This window comes from Erpetoichthys calabaricus, chromosome 4 (assembly GCF_900747795.2).
Source record: "Erpetoichthys calabaricus chromosome 4, fErpCal1.3, whole genome shotgun sequence".
Taxonomy (NCBI): domain Eukaryota; kingdom Metazoa; phylum Chordata; class Cladistia; order Polypteriformes; family Polypteridae; genus Erpetoichthys; species Erpetoichthys calabaricus.
This window is the reverse complement of record NC_041397.2, coordinates 61,916,950-61,936,925: the sequence shown is the minus strand read 5'-3', so window position 1 is coordinate 61,936,925 and position 19,976 is coordinate 61,916,950. Positions and strand designations below refer to the sequence as shown.

Here is a 19,976-nt window from a genome sequence, read left to right as displayed (position 1 = left end):
TCGCAACACCAGAACCATCCAACAAAAGAATAACTGAAGGACAATTTGGTGTCGGAGTTCTGACCAGTGTTGGCTCCTAGTAGCTTCCTACCCATCTGTGCATCAGATCAACTTTCAGAGTGTTACATTCAAGGCAGTTTTTTTAAAGTATTAAAGCTGGATGATTATGAAGAGGATGTCAGTAGTTAACCCTCCCAACTTTTTACTACTCCTCTGTCATTAGACAGGTGATACACATCTGTCAATCTTTATTTTGAGCTAAACATTTGCTTTTTGCATTTACCTAGAGGGCTAATCACATTCACTCCCTTTGAACACTTTCTTCTTTAACACTTCTGGATGCTGTGGCCCTATTCAAGTTGATGAAATTTTGCTTACATAATAGTATATTTAATTTATATTTCTTTAAGCCACTTTTTGCAAATTAAAAATTATTTAAAACGTAAAATGATGATATTTACTTAATGTAACAAATTAAAACACTAGCGTGTCAAAAGCTTAGAAAAATACTTATGTGAAACTTTATTAAAGTTACTATAAATACCTTTATTTTGATTGGTTCAAAATTGAAAAAGGTCTGCATTTGATTTTACTGGTCATGTGCTAAGTGTGCTCTTAGCTGTAAGACTGCTCTGCAGTTGTGGAAGAAAGAGTAGCTTTATGTTACATACAAGGCTAATGATTTCAGCCGAACATCTCGTAATCAAAGTGAACGGCGCGTGGCATCTCAAAGCACATTGTGTAGATGGTTGCAAATTTATTTCAAACTTGATACAGAGTGAGGAATTTTTTTCTGAAATAGACAATGTTAGAAGTGGTGCACATTTTAAATCATATAAATTGTCGATAAGAATGTAAATAACAAGCTACTTAAAGTTCAAATATGACTCTAAACTAGGTGGAATGGTGACTGTCCTAGAGTTAGCAGCTTCATAAAATGTAGACCTGGACATAATTAAGACACTGGCAGAAATGTGGCAGATGACCTTTAATGCAAATTAATTAATGCTGTATACAATTAAATATAATTATATATATTAGGGGACCTGAAAGTAGAACGTACACACTTCTGAGAAGGCTTCACTAGTCATAATGAACTCAGTGCTGTCCAGACAGCATACAGAAGCAATTTAAGAGGGCTGACAGGAAGCTGCACTACATGTCATGCTGTTTTGAGTATAGGTAAAAATGAGAGTTTATTCTTATGCTGTTCAATGCACTTGTAAGGTATCATCTGAAATCTTGCGGACAGTTTCAGTATTACAAAAAAAAGAAAAATAGCTCTAGAGGAAGTCCACAGATGAACTACTGCATGTGCACTTGGACTGTGTGGTAAGAGCTAGTAGATGAGATTAAAACAATTAAACATTCATTTTATGCAAACAAGAGAGTAACAGATGACATGATAGAAACATTAAAAAAAATATAAAATGAATTGTTAGTATTTATGCAAGATGTAACTTTAAAATAAGTTCTTCAGTAAGAATAAGGGTGCACGGCTGAACGGTGTTCAAGGGTAAATTTTGCACAAATGTTAAAAAGTTTTTCCTCATGCAGAGAACCACTGAAATATGGAGAGTCAAAGATAACGGTACTTTGGGGAACCTTCAAATGACTTAATGGCATTTTTCAAAGATGATTTGAAAAGGTGACGACAAGCTACATCACTTTTGCCGTTAAATTTACCTAATCTAAACTAAATCTCCTTTTTCTGCCCTTTACATATGCGTATGACTACAAAAAAACTGCAACTGTATAAAATGGAATTGATTAACCATCAGTGTACAAACAGTTCATTAGTATTGTCATTAATATTGCTGTCCACTCATCCAAAATGGCAGGTATACAAAGGTAAGAATAAGGTAAGATGTACCATCAAGGTGTTTTTTAGAAAGTATAGTTCAATTATACATATATTATTGCTGAAATGAAACAAAAAAAGGATCACAAAACAAAAATATAAAAGTTGTGAGCTTTGGTTAATTTTTATTACAACACAACTTTTTTGAAATAGATCATACTCCAATACGTAAATAACTGACACAACAGAAGATCATTAATTGCTACAGTCAGTTAAGAATGCAAGATAAACAACAATTTGCGTCATTAACCACAAGGGGGCACAACACACATTTATGTTCAACAATGAGGATCATCAAACTTAAATGTGAGGAGATACAGTGATCCCTCGCTATATCGCGCTTCGTCTTTCGCGGCTTCACTCCATCACGGATTTTAAATGTAAGCATATGTGAATATATATCGTGGATTTTTCACTGCTTCGCGGATGTCTGCGGTCTACAGTACGTGTGCTTCCTCAGTTGATTTGCCAATTTGAATTCAAACAAGGGACGCATTTGAATTCAAACAAGGGACGCTATTGGTGGATGGCTGAGAAGCTACCCAATCAGAGCACGCGGTTAAGCTCCTGGGTGCTGTGCTAATTCTCGAGCGTCTCGCGACCATTCTACAAATGGCAAAAGATCTCCAGTCATCAGTTGAAGAATGGGACCCGCAAATGATTCGTTCTTTGCAATTTAAAAATGCTCTTGACGGCGCCACGGAAGTGTATAGGCACCTCTTTACACAAATGAAAAAGCAGCGCCAGCAACTGCCCATCACAATGTTCCTTACATGCAAAACACTGCCTAGTACACCTTCAGTGGAAGAAGACGACGGCGGTGCTACACAGTCGCTTGAAGAGGCTCCTTTAGAACAGCTGTGACAGTGCAGTAAATGTCATCGTTATCTGATAAGTTGGTGAGTACCCAAAACTATTTTTCTACGTACTTAGTACATGTATGTACGTTTATTGTAACTGTGCACACATTTTATACAATTTTTTCCTTGCATTGTTGGTATTTATTGCCGGTGGCCTGTCTATCGTAATGGCTGTAACTAATGTGATATCGGAGACGCTCTACAGTATCTTTAAAATAACATTTTGGTTTTATGTACAGCATTTACATGTTATAGATTTTTCACGTATTTTTATATTACCTACTCAATTACAATATGTTTAAAACTGTATTACGTATTAAATAAAACTCCTCAATGATATACGATACATATGTTTGTGAGTAGTATATAAACTGTGTTTACACACATAATTTCAACGAATCTTACCTAATAACTAAGAGAATATAAAGGGTTTATGCTGTATAACTGTACGGGGAATATTTATAAACCATGTGGGAGAGTTTATAAGGACTTAAAATATATAAAAATAACCATATGGTTTCTACTTCGCGGATTTTCTTATTTCGTGGGTGGCTCTGGAACGCAACCCCCGCGATGGAGGAGGGATTACTGTAAACATATCACCTTACTTCAATTTAAGATATGAGTGAATTATTCTTGTATTTGATTAGATAAGGGAAGTTTAATAATCTTAAGTATAATTTAAACTTTATTATTAACTTTAGTATTTGTATTAACTTTATTATATTTTTTTTTATTAATTAATTTATTTACTGAACCTGCTTAATCCAACATAAAGGTTGCAGGGATAACAGTATATCCCAGCTACATCCTGTCCCTGGACAGGACATCGGCCTACTGAAGGGTAAACTTTCACTCACAATTTACAGGTCACAATCAGACTGACAAGTATATCCTTGGGATGAGGGAGGAAAAAAATCAGGTGAACACAGAAAATGTACAAACTGTACAGATGACAGACTATAAACGCAGTTTTCTCGGACTGCACCGTACACCACTTTATGACTCATGGAATACTGCATTACGAAACCTACTTGGCAAAAGCTTGGATGACTGTATGAAAATGACAGTGATAAGAACATAGCTTATCACATTTTTGTTAAATATTGAAACACAGCATAGCTCTCGGAACCACAAACACTACATCTAAACAACAACGTTTACGACCAAGCTACAGCAGGATTATGTCAGCATGCGTCTACAAATGAGGAAAAATGTGATGAAGATTCAGCTGCCAAAATGTTTGTGCTTCTAAGGCTTCTTTTTATATATCATTAATATTCACCAATTATACACAATGGCATACATTTATATTTTGACACAGCAAGGCATTCAGTATGCAGCAAGGAATGCAGCTCAAGTGTAATTGTTACACAGATCTTAAATAAACTTAACAGACAGTTAAAACTGGTTTTGGCTCTTGCTCATGTACAAACCTGCCACCATTATACAGTTGCTAGCTAACCCTAATCAAAGCCACATATACTATAAGGTCCAACCTGTCTTCGAAATCCCCCAACCATCACATAAAACAAATATCTTTCTGAAAAGACTAAAATTTTACTTTCTTCTCTTACATCAGAATTAAAGTACCAAGGCATTGCTTGAAAAACAAACAAAAAATATTTTAGACAATGACTATGTGCCTTTTATTTTTAGTTGTCTCTGGTTAATCTTGCAATCCAGGTTCTATTTCATTTTTGCAGGTCTCTAGTCAACCACTTGGATAGTATGCTATTTGAAGAGAGTATCTCCTGAGATTTATATACAGTTCTTGTTGTAAATGGTGAAATATATGTGAAAATTTGTACAAAACTAACAGCTGGCCTATGCATATGTGAATCAACAAAGCTTAAAAATTAATCATAGGATGATCCTTTTGTGCTAGATGCTACCCAGAGGTACTAGGAGTGGCAGCGCAGAGTAAACTCTGTCTAGCACTCTTACTTCACAGATTCTGAATACATTTTATAATTTGGAGACAAAGACTACCCAACCACTGCAGCTGGCATATAAAGACTTCTGGCCACCGTATCTGGAATTTTTGGCCAGCATTAAGCACAAAAAGATCAAACACAAACTGTTTAAAATTGGTTTAACAAGTTACAAGGAACAGACACTAACACTCTGTACTGAAGTTATAGATACCATTTATTATTTTTTTCCAATTTCATTAGCAAATGCCAAACACAGGCTGGGAAACATTTTGTGGAAGGGCAGAAGAAGAAACAGAAATGTTACAAATTTCAAACGACTGCTTCATCACTCTAGCCATTTGAGCAAAGGTGATCATAATATGGTAAAGACTGAACTTGTGTTTTAAAATACTGCACACAAGCACACACCAAAACACAGGCACGCTGTTGAAGCACACTCCTTGAGAATGAGGGCATTGCTGGAAAAAGTACAACTGCAATAAATAAAATCTACAATAAATAAAACCACAATCCTGATTTATACTCTAAATAAATTCATTCCAAATAAATAAATAAATAAATACTAAAACCACAAAAGAAATTACATAAATAGATTAATAAATTATTAAAAGTATAAAACTAAGTTCATTCTACCGGAATTCAACAGTCATGTTAATAGACCCCTTCTCTGCAAAGTTCGCTTCACAAACCACACAATATCCCAACCAGCATTTTATATTATAAAAAAATGTATAACATGACAAATATATCACTGACAATAATATTATATCTGATCCCTCTGAAAAATATAATTTTATACAGAGGCCCTCTCACCAGCCCAAAATGTGCCCTACTTCTAAAGGGTGTACAGCAACCTACTGTAGCAAGGGTGAAGTAGAGAGTCATTTCAGGAATCACATTCAAACCTTACAAAGTCTACTGTAAAACATTACACATCCCTTGATCACAGCCACACTGGTCACATGTGTCCTTTCACAAGTCTTCAAGGACACCAGCTAATCACATTCTCAGGTTGGGATCACATATTTGTCAATGACTGGCTAACCATTTCATATCTATTCTTTCATTCTTTTCTCACCATCACTATCTTTACTCCTTTCATCTCCCCAGTTTGTTTCCTTCTTCCCTTCTGATATGTACAATCTACATTTTTGGCTCAGTCACATATCTCTTTTACTACTTGACTGGAATAGTTTCATGTCAAAAAATAATGCTGAAATTAGAAACCATTGGCAAAGGTAGATTCTGTATGAAAATGGATTTTAAGATAGTTACGAGACATTATTGTTCACTCGCACTGGATAACCAAAAAGGCTGAAGTATAAAAGAAGGAGCAGAGCTCTCGATTGTGTGGACTACAAAACATGGTGGAGGTCACCCAGAAAAACGTAGATGTATACATCTTACTGTTCTCCTGAGGTGCCTCTCACCTTTTACTAAAACTCATTTGGATTTTGGACCTTCTAAACTATGGAACAATTCTTCCAGGTCTGTCTTAAATCTAGGCTTCAAATGTATGCATTTTGGATCTATAAACTATCTATACCAAAATTAAAAGCAATCCATTTTTCAAAAGAAATTAATCAAAAGATTCACTGCTTTTCGACATAGCATACAATATTCATGCATTCATTTGAAGGGCAATATAAAGGCATGCTGCACTTTAATTCCTGTTTGTTTGATCTCTTACTGAAACCCTTAACCAAAAATAAAACACACTTGTTATATTTCACTACACGTTTTCTTGAAATACATTTAATTTCTTTCCATAACAACAAACTAAACAAAATCAAATTATCAATCAGAATCAAAAGGTGGGGTAACAGGTGTTGACAAATGGAGCAAAAACACATTCCAATCACAATGTTCTGCTGCACTCACAGCTACAAACATATTATTCAACATGTGATGTGACATAATAAATGATGAGTAGTGTAATACTGGTCATACTGTTGTTTGTTGCTCAAAATCAATGAGGTTAAATTTTCGATGTTTGGCTAGTTACCGATTTTAAATTTGTAAATATCAAACATAGGGAAACATTTCTCAGAATTAATGTGATCACCCAGTCTGGGTTTTATGATATCTTATTTTATTCTTGCCTTTTGAGATAGTCAGGTATTATATCATTAACTCACTCTTTTTCTTCTTAATCTGCATTTTGCTGATAATTTGTCAGATGTTGACACTAAATTAATAAAATGACCATGAAAGACATCATTGTTGACATACTTAGACAAGTTACCAATGCTCCTGAGCATCAGCAGGCTAATGAGAGTACTCCAGCAGCAAATTAAGCCAGAAGTAGGGCCACCTCTTGCCCTTGATTGGTAATTTAATTTCATTTAGTTTTGGAATGATTAAAGGAAAAGATTGTTATTTTTTTAAGTCAAAGTTATTTCTTCACAATCATTGTATATATTAATTTGCCACATACAACTGTTCTAAAGTGAAGCATTTTTTATAAATTTTAAAAATACTGCATCTGCTTGTGCATTTTACAGTGGGACTGAAGGCACCAGGGTCTATAGTTGAATGAAGAAGCATTAGAACTTACCAAATACTCCATTTTGAAGCAGAAAAGGTTTCCATTTAAGAAAATACACCTTCTGTATTTATGAGCCATTCTTGTGATAACACAAGAAAATTAGAAAAAATTATTGTGTCACAGATCCTTGGAACCGTTTTTTGTGAGGTCAGGATACATTTCCTCTTTGCTTGTCTACTCACAGCCACCATCAGGGATGGAGTTATGACACCTAACAAGCCTCCAGCACCAAGCTATATTCTGCTTATAATCCTACTTTTGCTTCTGCAGTTCCATTTTTTCAACAGTTACTATCTGCCATGGCTTGTATTAACAGATAGATGTGTGCTCAGAGCATACAATTATTTTTTCCTAAACGCTTAGTTTTTGACTATTACATTCTGTATTGTTACTTTACATACCCTACAATGCTCGATTAACATTGAGTGACAGAGTTGTGAAAAGGGCAGATATGAGTGTCATTGTACAGGGAGATTCACTCAAAAGAGGTAGGGACCGGACAGCCATCATGACGTTTAACCTCCGTTTGCAACTTCCGGGTGCATAACTCCCATACCCCTTCACCCAGTCACTCGACTTCTCATCAGGATGGTGGTGTACAGTATTGAGCAGCACGTCTTCATGGAGCAATGTGTCACACGAAGGCAAGGAGCATGGCAGAAATTGAGTCCTCCAGCAACAGGGTAATTTCAAAGGGGCTTTGGCCAGCACAGTCGCCGGATCTTACACCACCAGACTTCTTCCTTTTGGGTATGCTCAAAGGAAACGTCTATCGGAACAAGCCTTGCACTGTGGAAGATTTGAAGGAAAATATCCAATGTGAAATTGCTGCTGCTCCCCCAGGACGCTTGCTGATACAGTCAGGAACATGGTGCGCCGCATCGAAATGTGCCTGGCAGAAAATAGAAGCCACTTCCAGCATCGCATGTAATGCAATTGGTTACACGTACGTCAAGGTATATAGCATATTTTTTTGGTTCAGATTGCTTTATGCTAACAGGAGTGACAACAGAATATTCAGGGCTTCTTTCGAGTGAATCTCCCTGTACTTGGTGCAAATCACAATAATGTGAATCTGAAGTGAACTAATTACACTGCACTGGATTATTAATACATGACTTATATTTTTAAAGAAATATGCCACCAGCAATTATGTGTTTTTTTTACTGCACAATGAGTGGGTCACATGTTGGGTGACATTTCAATTTGGCATGGATAGTTTTCCATATGATTGGTAGTTTCTGAGAAAGATCAATCTATACTTTCACTAATTTTCTAAAGCTACATTTTTCACAACAGCTTCATGAGGAACTGCGGTCAATTTTGGCAACATGGGTGTAAAGAAAGAATTAACTCCGATCAATATGCCAACCCAATGCACAGAGTATTCTTCCTCATATAGAGTATGTACTCATTTATAATGGGACAGTCTGAAATATGAACTGACATAAAATGCACAATTTTACAGAATGGAAACACACAGGACTTTACAAGAAAAACTAGAGGACAATAGGAGATCTTGCACACTACTGCTGTTAAGTATACTCTAAAAATGCTTACCATCATCACCTAAATTCCGAAAAAGACTGGATCCTGGCTTGGCTTTGGATGCTTTTGTTAACATCTGATCAAGTTCCTACTCAGGGTAAAACAGGAAAGAGAATTATGATAAATAGTAAGAATCAACATACAGTAAGCAGAATACCACCCTAAATACCAAACATGAAGAGGTGCTTTGTTTCCAAGTTGACCTTTTGGCACTGTTAGATTGGAACCCACTCGATTTTGAGCCTTGGCTATATCAGCATCTCAACTACTTCACGCTATTTTCAACTAATTATAGGAGTGTGCGATATGTACAGTATCAGCTACGATAATATCGTAATTGTAGTTTTAATGATGAGTGAGTTGAAATTATGAAATATGTCACTCACTTTGGCAAAAAAACAATCAAAAATACACCTTGAGACTCCAGGCATTCACTGTCTCATATAACCAAACAGGATAGAGTACTGAGCGTGTGCAAAGTGAGAAGGTCCTTGCTGCGAGTCGCAGGATGGGGTGAAGACAGAGCTCATGGGACTTGCACATCCATGGCTGGGTTAGGATTTCAGACCCACGTGCCCATGTAAGGTTATCTGTGTTTGCATAGTCAGATGTGGACGGTTCAGAGTTTGTTTCTGCGTGTTGATTTACTTGATCTGCCAAAGCCCTTCTTAGTTTTCCTCCTGAAATGATTGTTGTTTAGAATGCTACATAAGCTCCAAAATATTAAGTTATTATACATTTCAGAATGAGTTTCTTTACGCTGTCATCTTTTTAACATTTAGGTGTTAACCTGGTTCAAAGTCCACAAACTGTAGTCATGTAACAAAATGTTAACAATTCATTTAAACAAAAACTGCTACAAAAATGATGACAGGATCGAAGCCATTACTGCAGCAGCTATGACAGAATTCATGGCTATGGCGTCAGAGGAATACAGCCCTACCCCCAGACCCCTGAACTCCTTCAGCTCATTCTATGGGTGAAGAAGTTGGAGCAGGTGATGACACAAAAAGAAAGTCTTTAGGTAGCTATTTCAAAAAAACAAACACAAGAAACAGCATCTGGTGATGCCGCCTCTCCATGGTGTTGAGTCTCAATCCAGAAAATTTTCCTATGTAGTTCTTAGTTTATGGAATGGGCCACCCACCTCCATCTATAGTGTGGACTTCCTCAATGCATTTAAGAAGCAATTAAAGACCCATCAATTCTATGAATATCTGTCTAATTGATAGAAGAAAAGAAAAAACTATGCTCTGTGATCTTTTATATTAATGGTTAAATTGTTGTTTAAGTTTAATTGCTTTACTGATTGTAATCTATGATTGTAAATATCTTATTATATCTTTAAACTTGTGGAGATCAATTTTGTTACTGTTCTGCTACACTTGCTGAACAAACAGACGCTAGCCTGATGTTCCTTGATTATGTTTACCTCTGTAGCAAGTTGCTTTGGATAAAAGGGTCTGCCAAGCAAATAACTGTAAAATAGTATTTTATTCCCTTTAGATTCATATCTTATTTACATTAAGGGTAAGTGTCTGTTTAAAATGCTTTGATAATATTAGTTTTGTGTAAATGCTGTAGGCCAATTTGAAATGGTTAACTAATACTTGAGCATGGGAAAGGCGCAATATAAATAAAATGTAGCAGCATTATTATTATTACTTACACTGTCTGGTCTCAGTAATACTTTGTCTGGTGATTTTTATGTTTTTGTGTTATTTTACACAATGGCAGCAAGGATCAGATCTAAAGTTAGCAAGTCTGACTAGGACATAGGAGGCTTAATCTTTAAGGTGACCAAACTCTCCACTAATCTACCTGCAAATATTAAAGATAAATCATCTGCATTTGCATTTAAATCAAGAATGAAAACACATCTTTGGCACAGTACATTGAATTCGGTACAGATATTTGTGAGGAATATCACATTGCATTTTATTAAAAGTAGCTATCTATATGATTTCTAATTTCTTTCTCAGACTCCTACTGTGGCACTCAGAGGCACTGCCATTTTGATCAGATTCTCAGGAACACAGAATCAGTGTCTCAATCACTCTCCTTGTCTGGGTGCCCAGTGGTCTTAAAAGAGACTCTGAAACATACATGACCATAAAATTGACCTCAGCCAAATAAGAAATATAAGCATCAAATGGTTAGATATTTGTGAATGTGTACACTGCTCTGGACTCGTAAAAGGAAGTGTGCTAGATTATAATCAATTGAACTGAATTAAACAAAACCAATTCAAATTCCTCACTGCCAAAAATCAGAGGAAAGACATGCTCATAATATAAAATTTGCATTTTTACAAGCAATTTATCATAGAGCACAGTAGGGTATTAAACTTCAAGTTCATTACTGGATATATTACAGGAAAAGAATGCAAACACAAAGGCTTAATTTAAACTCATTAAACAACAAGGGATTTTGCATTTAGAAACTTGAAAAACACAAACAAACATAAGAATAACTTAAAAATTACAAAGTCTGGAATGATATATAAAACATATTGGAAAGCAAAACATAACCATGATGACATTCACAGTCACTGTATGGCTGATTTTAGAAAAACAACTCACCTTTTCAGTCAGTTTCTTTTTATGCAGTTTGCCTGTTAGAATGAAAATAAATGCACAGATTAATTCCCAAATAAACATATACCAACAAAAAAAAATAACACACTTGCTTAAAAAATAGTTTCTCTGCAATATTAAGAAAAAACCTGTTAAGGACAAATTTCTAACAAATAGTCGAATGATTTTCTAAACACAAAAAACACACATAAGGAATAAATTACCAAGTAGTGTGGTTGACAGTGGGACTTCAGGGTCCTTCAAATCTCGACTTGATGTTATTTTAGAGACATTAGGTGAAAAGGACTGGCAAACTTGTAGGGCTAAATGGCCTGTTCTTGACATAAATGTTCTAATTAATATCTAATTGTTCATGTTGAATTCTTATTTAATTATATGAAAAACTTTTCTCATCACTCAACATAATCTATTTGTTTTTTCTTATATTTTGAAATTAAACACAAAAATGCAGTAATCTATAGACCTCTTTAAATACATGTTTTTGATTTAAAAAATAAAATAATGATACAAATGCAAAAATACATGCACGTAGGCTTTACAGCTGCCTAATTAACTCGAACAAATCAATAATTGGAGAAAAACCTGTAAAGGACAAAAAAGCGAAAATGTAAAAAAAAAAAGAAGAAAAATACAAACAAAAAAAAACATGTAAATGCAAACACAAATATATGAAACTAAGAAAAGTGAAAACACCATAAAATGTGCAAACCAAAATGAAAATGTAAACAAAAAGTAAAAGCACAAATGAAAAATCAAAACTGAAATGATGTCACTAAAAGGGGAATTGGGTGGATGAATAGTGAGAAATCTCAAGAAGACATTTTAATGAACCTGAGACGTCCTCTCAAAACATCAGATCCTTGAAGAATTTGCAAACCACCGTACATCAAATTTTAAAAACACTCCACAGATACAAATTCCTATGCTTCTTGTCCATTATCACAAGTACTGTATGTTTTCCAATAGAAAGGTGTCATGTATGTGCTGCCCTGCTCTGCCTACAGAGGTGGAAGCACTGGCTTCTTCAGAGAAAAACCTTGGATGAAGGACAGCCGCCCCATAAAGTCTGGCTGCCTGAGAAAACCAAGGCTGGGGTGCAGACCTGGACAAGGAATTGTGACAGAAGGTTGTAATCAGCAGATATGAAAAAGCACACAAAACTCGATCATTTTCTTTTCAGATGAAATTTAATTCATTTTCAACTGGAAAATGGAAACATCCATTTTATACTTACAAATAAAACATCACTTACTGCAAGCCGCAGTATAGTACAGCACATACTTACTCGCCATTTTTACTCATTTTGTGCTTTCAAGTTTTACAGTTGTCAGTAGTGGATTTTCATTCCATCAGTATGTGTATCGTGAATTAAAATACAATAATACTGCTGGCTCAACACTAGAAAGCATTTAGCAGCTGGGCACTGGGATTTCATGGTTAGGTTAACTTTCTAATAAAACCAATAGTAGTTTTCTTTTATAATAAATATACTTAAGAGTGCATATACAACAGACTAGAAAAAACTTCATCCCACACAATGCAACGCTGCAAGTTCGCATTGTCCCTCAACATTACCAAAGCCAAGCAGACGTGTAAGGTTGCATTTATAAATACACAGGCTCATGCATACAGAAAACCCAGTACATATCACTGATTATACCGCTCAGACCAACACAAAATTATAAAATGAAAACAAAATAAAGAAAAAAAAATGAATGACCCTTCTGTAGCTTAGCCATAGCTAAGTATGCAGCTGTCAAAGCCACTGAAAAGCACCGTTAATATTTACCTATTGTCACACACGTGTGCATGGGTGGCAGCTAAAAGGACCAAAAGAAGGTAATTCCACGGCAGGCCAAGGGTTGGTGGGGTACACTAACCCTTTCTCTACAGACCAAACACAAGAAATTCTGCCTGCATCCGATGACATCACTTCTGGTTCCACACCGTAACTGACGGCCACTGTCTTACAAAATTTCAGGGACAATGCCGAGTTACACAGCTATTACAGTATAAAGACAGTTTTTAAGAATTTGTCTTTTCGGTGCAAATTTGCCTGCAACCAACAGGGCAGCACAGTTTAAAGGTACTGAAAAAGTACAGAAAAACCCATTTTTAAAAATGGTATGGTGCTAGCATTTTGGTAATTTTGGTACTAGAACTAAACAGTAGTTTTGAAAGACTTTGTGCTCAGCTCTTCATTCTTCCATTCTCCGATGCATTGTAGATGCATTAGGGCATTGTTTCTTAAACTATGGGTCACCACATGATTGTGCAGTAAAATTACAAAAGTTTACCCATGTGTGAATTCAGTGCCAAGTGATATACCTAATGAAATTTATTATAATTTTATTGCAGTGGTATGTTAAACAGCGCCTCTGACGCTTCACAGTGATCTTTCATTTCTGAGGAATGAAAATATAATATGTTTCCCTCCACTCCCAGCTCACAATCTATTAAACATTTGGTCTGAGAAGACCGAGAGCAAAGAGCTATATAAGAAAGGGACAGAGAGAAGTTACTGACAGACAAGTGCGTGAGGTGAACAGACTGTGGATGTTAGATTGACAAAGAAGAAAAACATTTTCTAACATAGCAGACATAGAGGATGTGATTATGGGGAGTTATTGTTATTTGCTTCAGTACCACTTTGGCACCAATATCGAGATTCAAAAGCTGGTATCGATATCAGAAGTTTTACTACTGACCCAACACTAGTCCCCAACTTATTTTATTAATAAGTTTAAAACGTTTTCTGCACAATAAATAAAATGAAATCATGTATTGTTGCTGTTTTTCATGAATGGACATTTTTCAATGCAAGTACAAACTTACAAACAAAATGGGTATCCAAATATTAGCAAGGACGAACTTGTTTGTGACCTGTGCTCAAATTGTTTTTTATTAAAAATTTTGCAACCCTAAAAGGTAAAGTCAAAAAAAGGCAAAGATCAAAACATTATGCAGGCACAAATCTCAAGCAAAGGTATGAAAAGCAGAAAACATGAAATCAAGATGCAAAAAATCCTCATAAAGCCGAAATACAAGAGAAAAATGTCATAATTTCTGGCACAAGAAACTCAAAAATGAGTGTAGCCTTAAAAACAAATACAAAAATCAGACCTGCTGATTTGTACCAGTGAACATTCCTCACCCTAAGGATCCTAGTCCCAAGTTTAAATGGTGGGCCCAGGCCTAAAAATGCCCTTTAAGGAAAAGAGGGAAAAATCCTAAAAACACATAGTCTGGTCCAAAGGACAAACAAAACACAATTTCTTCATTTAAATAATTTATTAAGAATTCTAAAATTACAATTAGAAGCAAGGCAAGACAAAAGCGAGAAAAAACTGGTTTTGCCATAATAAAGCAAATACATTAAATTGAAACACAGAAACCAGTACCTTAACACAAGAGCCTGGGGACAAAGTCAGAAAATCTAAAAATGAAATATAGAATCACAAAAACAGGAATCCAAATCAATAAACACAATGCAGCTTTGGCTTGTATATTTAGGTGGCACCATACCTGTGGGCTTCACATACAAGAAAGAGGGCAGATAACAAAAAACACAAGACATATTCTTAAAAATAATACAATATTGAAAAGTAATAAATACATAAATAACATCATAGTAAACAAATCAGATACAATCTGAAAAAGACCAAAAACTGAATTAATAATAAAATATACAAAATAATATTTGAAAAACAACAAAAATGAAATAATTAGTGAAAAAAAACAATTGAGCCAGGAAAACAACTCTGCCTGAACCATTACACAAAAAATCCAAAAGTTGGGAGCTGTCAGCTAAATTAAGTTAGGGAAGCATCACCTCCAACTACAAAGGAGCAAAGTTGTGGTGTATTGATTTTCAAGTCAACCCCACTTCAGAAGCATGCTTAAAAATCATGTGAACCTGCTTAATCCATTCATAGGATCACGAGGGATGGAACCGATCCCAGCATAACTGAACACAAGGTTTTAAGTGACTCTTTATGGAATACTAGTCCATCATAGCACACATAAAGACACACACACAGTGGATCAATGCATCCATAAATTTGTCTTCAAAATGCATTCTGTGCAGTTCAGCAGGTGTCTATAGCTTTTGCCAGCACTAGACACAAGGTAGGCAGTGTTTATATATTGTACTTATAATTTGGAGCGAACAACTACATAATCTGTGTATCTTTGGGATGTGGGTAGAAAAAAACTTGTACTAACAGAAACTCCCATGGAGACTTGAGGAGAACAGACACATTGCACATAGACAGAAACTACAGGTAGATTTGAAATCAAACCAAGTACCCTCCGAAGTTAGCAGCACTAGGCACTACACTGCCATTCAGCTAGTTGACTGAATTGCTTAGCAAATTTCAATATGAAAAATGGTATAAAAAAAAAAAACATTAAATAAAAACTATAATTATTAATTTAAGGAAACTACTCTTTCAGGTTTATATTTTTTTTCCATAACATGGCAAGTTTTTGTTTTAGCCAAAAATACAATGGGTTGGTACATACTTTGCTTTTAAATAGACTGTTAAATAGTAATGTTCTTTTTTTTATATTGTTACGCATTTTGAAATAAAACATCTTGTACCTTGAGTCATTAAGTATGGCTGAAAACATTAACATTAACGTGCTTTATACTTGTTAACATTCAGTAGCTTAAAATGCACACTCAGACAATGAATGACCACCTTATTTAATAACTGAATAATTTCCATTGAATTTTTCTCTTGTATTTCATGCTATCAAGTGACATATTTTCAATGATAAAGAAAATTTCAGGTGCTGAATGATTTATCAAGTTACATTTTTCTATCATTACCCAATTTTAGATTGCCCTAAAACACAGTATATTGTCAGTTTCATTTTATATTACTACATGAAATGTATTTAGCTTCATACAGGAAGGAAAACAAAATAAAAGAAATATGTTTAAATGTGTGACGTGAGGGGTCAAATCAAAGCCTCCTTTTATTTATATGACACAAACGCATGTTAATGGAGCTTGAAAAAAATTACAACATTTGATCTCCTGAACTAATTTTTAGTTATTTATTTAAACTGCTACATATTTGTCATGATTATTTAAATAAATAAATCAAGATCCGAAGAATCCATTGTGAATGTATGAAAACAGAATACATAAAAATAAAGAGAATTTTCAATTTGTATGTAAAAAATAATCAATAATTTCCAACTTACAAACTCCACAATACTTACTGATTCACTGTTCAGAAGATGCTAACCTCTACTGCTGTAGAAGTCAAATAATAAAGGTTAATCATGATTAGGCTATTAATAACTTAATGGATGTATTTTACAGAAGTAGTTCAACAGTGTTCAAAGCTACGAACCTAGGTAACTAGAATTTCTGCTATGTAATAACTGGGCCGTTAAAACTGAGCAAAATTGGTGCTTCATACTGATTTGCTGGCTCTCCTCTAAGAGTTTACAGACTGCTTTTAATAGAAAAAATGAAACTAGCCAGACATACTGTATACTGCATCTTCTATACTGAGAGCACTGTATGTAGTGGCCACTCTGCAACTTTTCACAAGACCCCCTGTGTTACGGTTAAGTGTCCGAGAGTCAGAAAAACGATTGTGAGGCCCCCCAGAAGGATCATAAAGGCAGGGCCACAAATTAAACAGCCTGTCCAAGGAGATTCACCTCAAATTGGCTAACAACAGGCTCCTGGTGTAGCAGGCCCCAAACAGACAAGCTAGCAAAATAATTAGAAATGTCCCATAATATAGCACAAACCCCACCAGAAGAAGAATTACTGTAAACCTTCAACTTCTATGAACAGGGCAAACAAAGAATCTTCGTAAATAAAGGATTTAATAGAAAAGTAGAAAATTACATGCTAAAATGCTCAAAAGTGAAAACTGGCAAAAAGGAGTTATAACTATAAAAGACAATCCAAAGGAAACAAGTCCAATTCATAATCCAGAAGACAAAATCCTTAAACAGAAGCAATAAGGTCACAAAAAACATAAATCCAACAAAAATATCAATAATTACTCAATCTCCAAACACAGCACAGTGATTGCCAGATCCGAGCTACTCAGCTGTGGCCTTAAATAACCAAAGTGAGGGCGGCTCCGCCTCTTGGGGCCCCACCCACAAAGCACAAGGGACATCAGGACAATGAATGGAACGGTACATAATTACCAATATCACAGAAAATACACAAAAATATGAAGAATAGTAACTCAAAAACAACAACAAAAAGCATTAACAACATTAATACAAAACACACTGCATCAAACTCTTCTAGGACGAAGCATAAAAACAATGGGGAACCACTTCAGCACATTTATTTTTGGCAGAATGCCCAGCAATTGCTTTTTTGGCCTTTGAACAATCCGCCCAGAGGTTTACTTTCTGCATCATCTCACAAGTTGGAGTTTCTATTTTTCTGTCCTCCCTGGCCATCTTACTACAGCCTTGGATTTTTGATTATAATCATTAGAGACTTAAATAATGAATTTAGCAAATTAACCATTAATTAATCACTCTGTCTGTTACTTGTTTATAAGTGAGTATTGATTTATTCTTGCTTATTATTTTTGTATTTTCATTTATTCATTCATTCTTACACTTATTTATTTCTAATTTATTTTACTTTATACTTGTTTTTCCTTTTTCTTCATTAGCATCTTGTAAAAACACTTTGAGCTACATGTTTTGTATAAAAAATGTACAACAGAAATACATGTCGCTGTTGTTGATTAAAGAATGTTTCCCAAATTAATATATGACAGCTTCTTTGCCGTTTTTAACAGAATGACAGTACCTTAATAATAAAAAGTACATGTATGTATGAAAATTGGCATTCAGTTTACAAACAAGTACAATTAAGAACTAATGTTTATGATACTTACAGTAGTCTATGGGTCTCATAACAGAGATTTAAGATCACAAGCATATTGGTATGTTTTTTGTGAGCTACTTTTTATTTTACATTAAAATTTTGCACTGTTTCTATAATTTACTGGTGTGAGCCTCTATTGAAACAATCACATGTGAGAATAATAAAGTTTTAATGTCAGCAGTAAATTAAAACATTCTACTTTATGTTGATCAAACAGAAAACATCTGTTCAACCCTCTTTTTTAGTTTTCTCATTTATCTTAAACAGCATAGCAACCCTTGTATCAAAACACACTTTTAATGTTTTATGACAATCCCCAATAAAACAGATTTACTCAATAACACATTATAAAAATAAAAAAGGAAATGATATTGCACTATGTTCTTTTTACTTTTCTAAATATTTCCTTGTGTTATTCCTTTCAGAGTGGGTAGTATTCTATCTACTAATAAACACAAGAAAAAACAGTGAGCTATTTTTCATCACCTCAGAGCCAGTCAGATGAGAACATTGTTGGCTGATGGATAAGAAATCCCTCAGAGAAAGCATGTATGTTTAAACTGTTTTTCTTCCCTAACTTTTAAACGTAATTAACAGTAACGACTGTTTTTAAATACATAATTAACTGAATTCTGATAATAATGAATAAAGATGCAACATTAATTTTGTCTTTAGTATATGAATATTCAATCTGCACTCATGCAATTCAAAACACCTATTTGTTCTGTAAATCTACCTTTGTCAGTCTTAGGCTTGGCTCTACCTTCAACCCCTTCAATTTTCTGCTAGTAATGTCTCAGAAAAACAGCATAAGCATAGACCAGAACAAAGTGAATCTGACTTGCTCTTTCACCCTTCTCTCCAACTCCCAAAACAAAGCAAAGATAAAACATTTTAGAATCTCTCCTCTAACAAGCTGTGAAGCATGCCACACCTGAAACACACACACCATCCTCTGTACCGATAGTTACTAATTACCATTCACAATCCTAATAAAACAGATAAGAGTCGGAGTTCACAGGTAATACTAAACGAAAAAGAACTTAGGCTACTAGTTTGAGGAAATCCTGAACAAAGTACAGTTGTTAATATACAAATTACATCTTTCTCTGCAATGTTCAAGAAAAAAAAAAGACAAAGAATGAAAAGAAACAATTGTGAGAAATATATTAAGTACAATACAATACAATTTATTTTGTATAGCCCAAAATCACACAAGAAGTGCCACAATGGGCTTTAACAGGCCCTGCCTCTTGACAGCCCCCCAGCCTTGACTCTCTAAGAAGACAAGGAAAAACTCCCAAAAAAAAACCTTGTAGGGAAAAATGGAAGAAACCTTGGGAAAGGCAGTTCAAAGAGAGGCCCCTTTCCAGGTAGGTTGGGCGTGAAGTGGGTGTCAATACAATACAAGTACTGTTCTTATGTACCGTGAAATTACATAAGAGACTGTGGTCAGCCTATACAGCTATGTTTTCATTTAAAAACACAGACATTAGTCTCCATTTTTGTCTTTTATCCACTCTATATTATTTATTTATGATAGGAAAAAAAGTCAAATAAATATTAATACTGCCTAATATACTGTATACACCCTATGTCTAGACAAAACAAGTAATAGTTAATACAAGTTAGGTGGACTGGTGACACTAGATTGGCCCTAGTGTATGTATGGGAGTGTGTTTCTGTGCCCTGTGATGGACTGGTGACCATGTCCAGAGATTGTTCCAGCCTTGCAC

General features: G+C 34.9%; 1 protein-coding gene across 1 annotated transcript in view; it reads right to left on the bottom strand.

Annotated features, from left to right (window-relative positions):
- Positions 1 to 19,976, bottom strand: part of micu2 (mitochondrial calcium uptake 2) — a 210,460-nt gene that overhangs the window by 59,877 nt on the left and 130,607 nt on the right. The window contains exons 3-4 of the mRNA XM_028799521.2: positions 11,337 to 11,368; positions 8,767 to 8,842 (exon numbers count right to left, since the gene is read on the bottom strand). Of these exons, the coding sequence (XP_028655354.2) occupies positions 8,767 to 8,842; positions 11,337 to 11,368 (108 nt within the window). The remainder of the gene's footprint in view (positions 1 to 8,766; positions 8,843 to 11,336; positions 11,369 to 19,976) is intronic.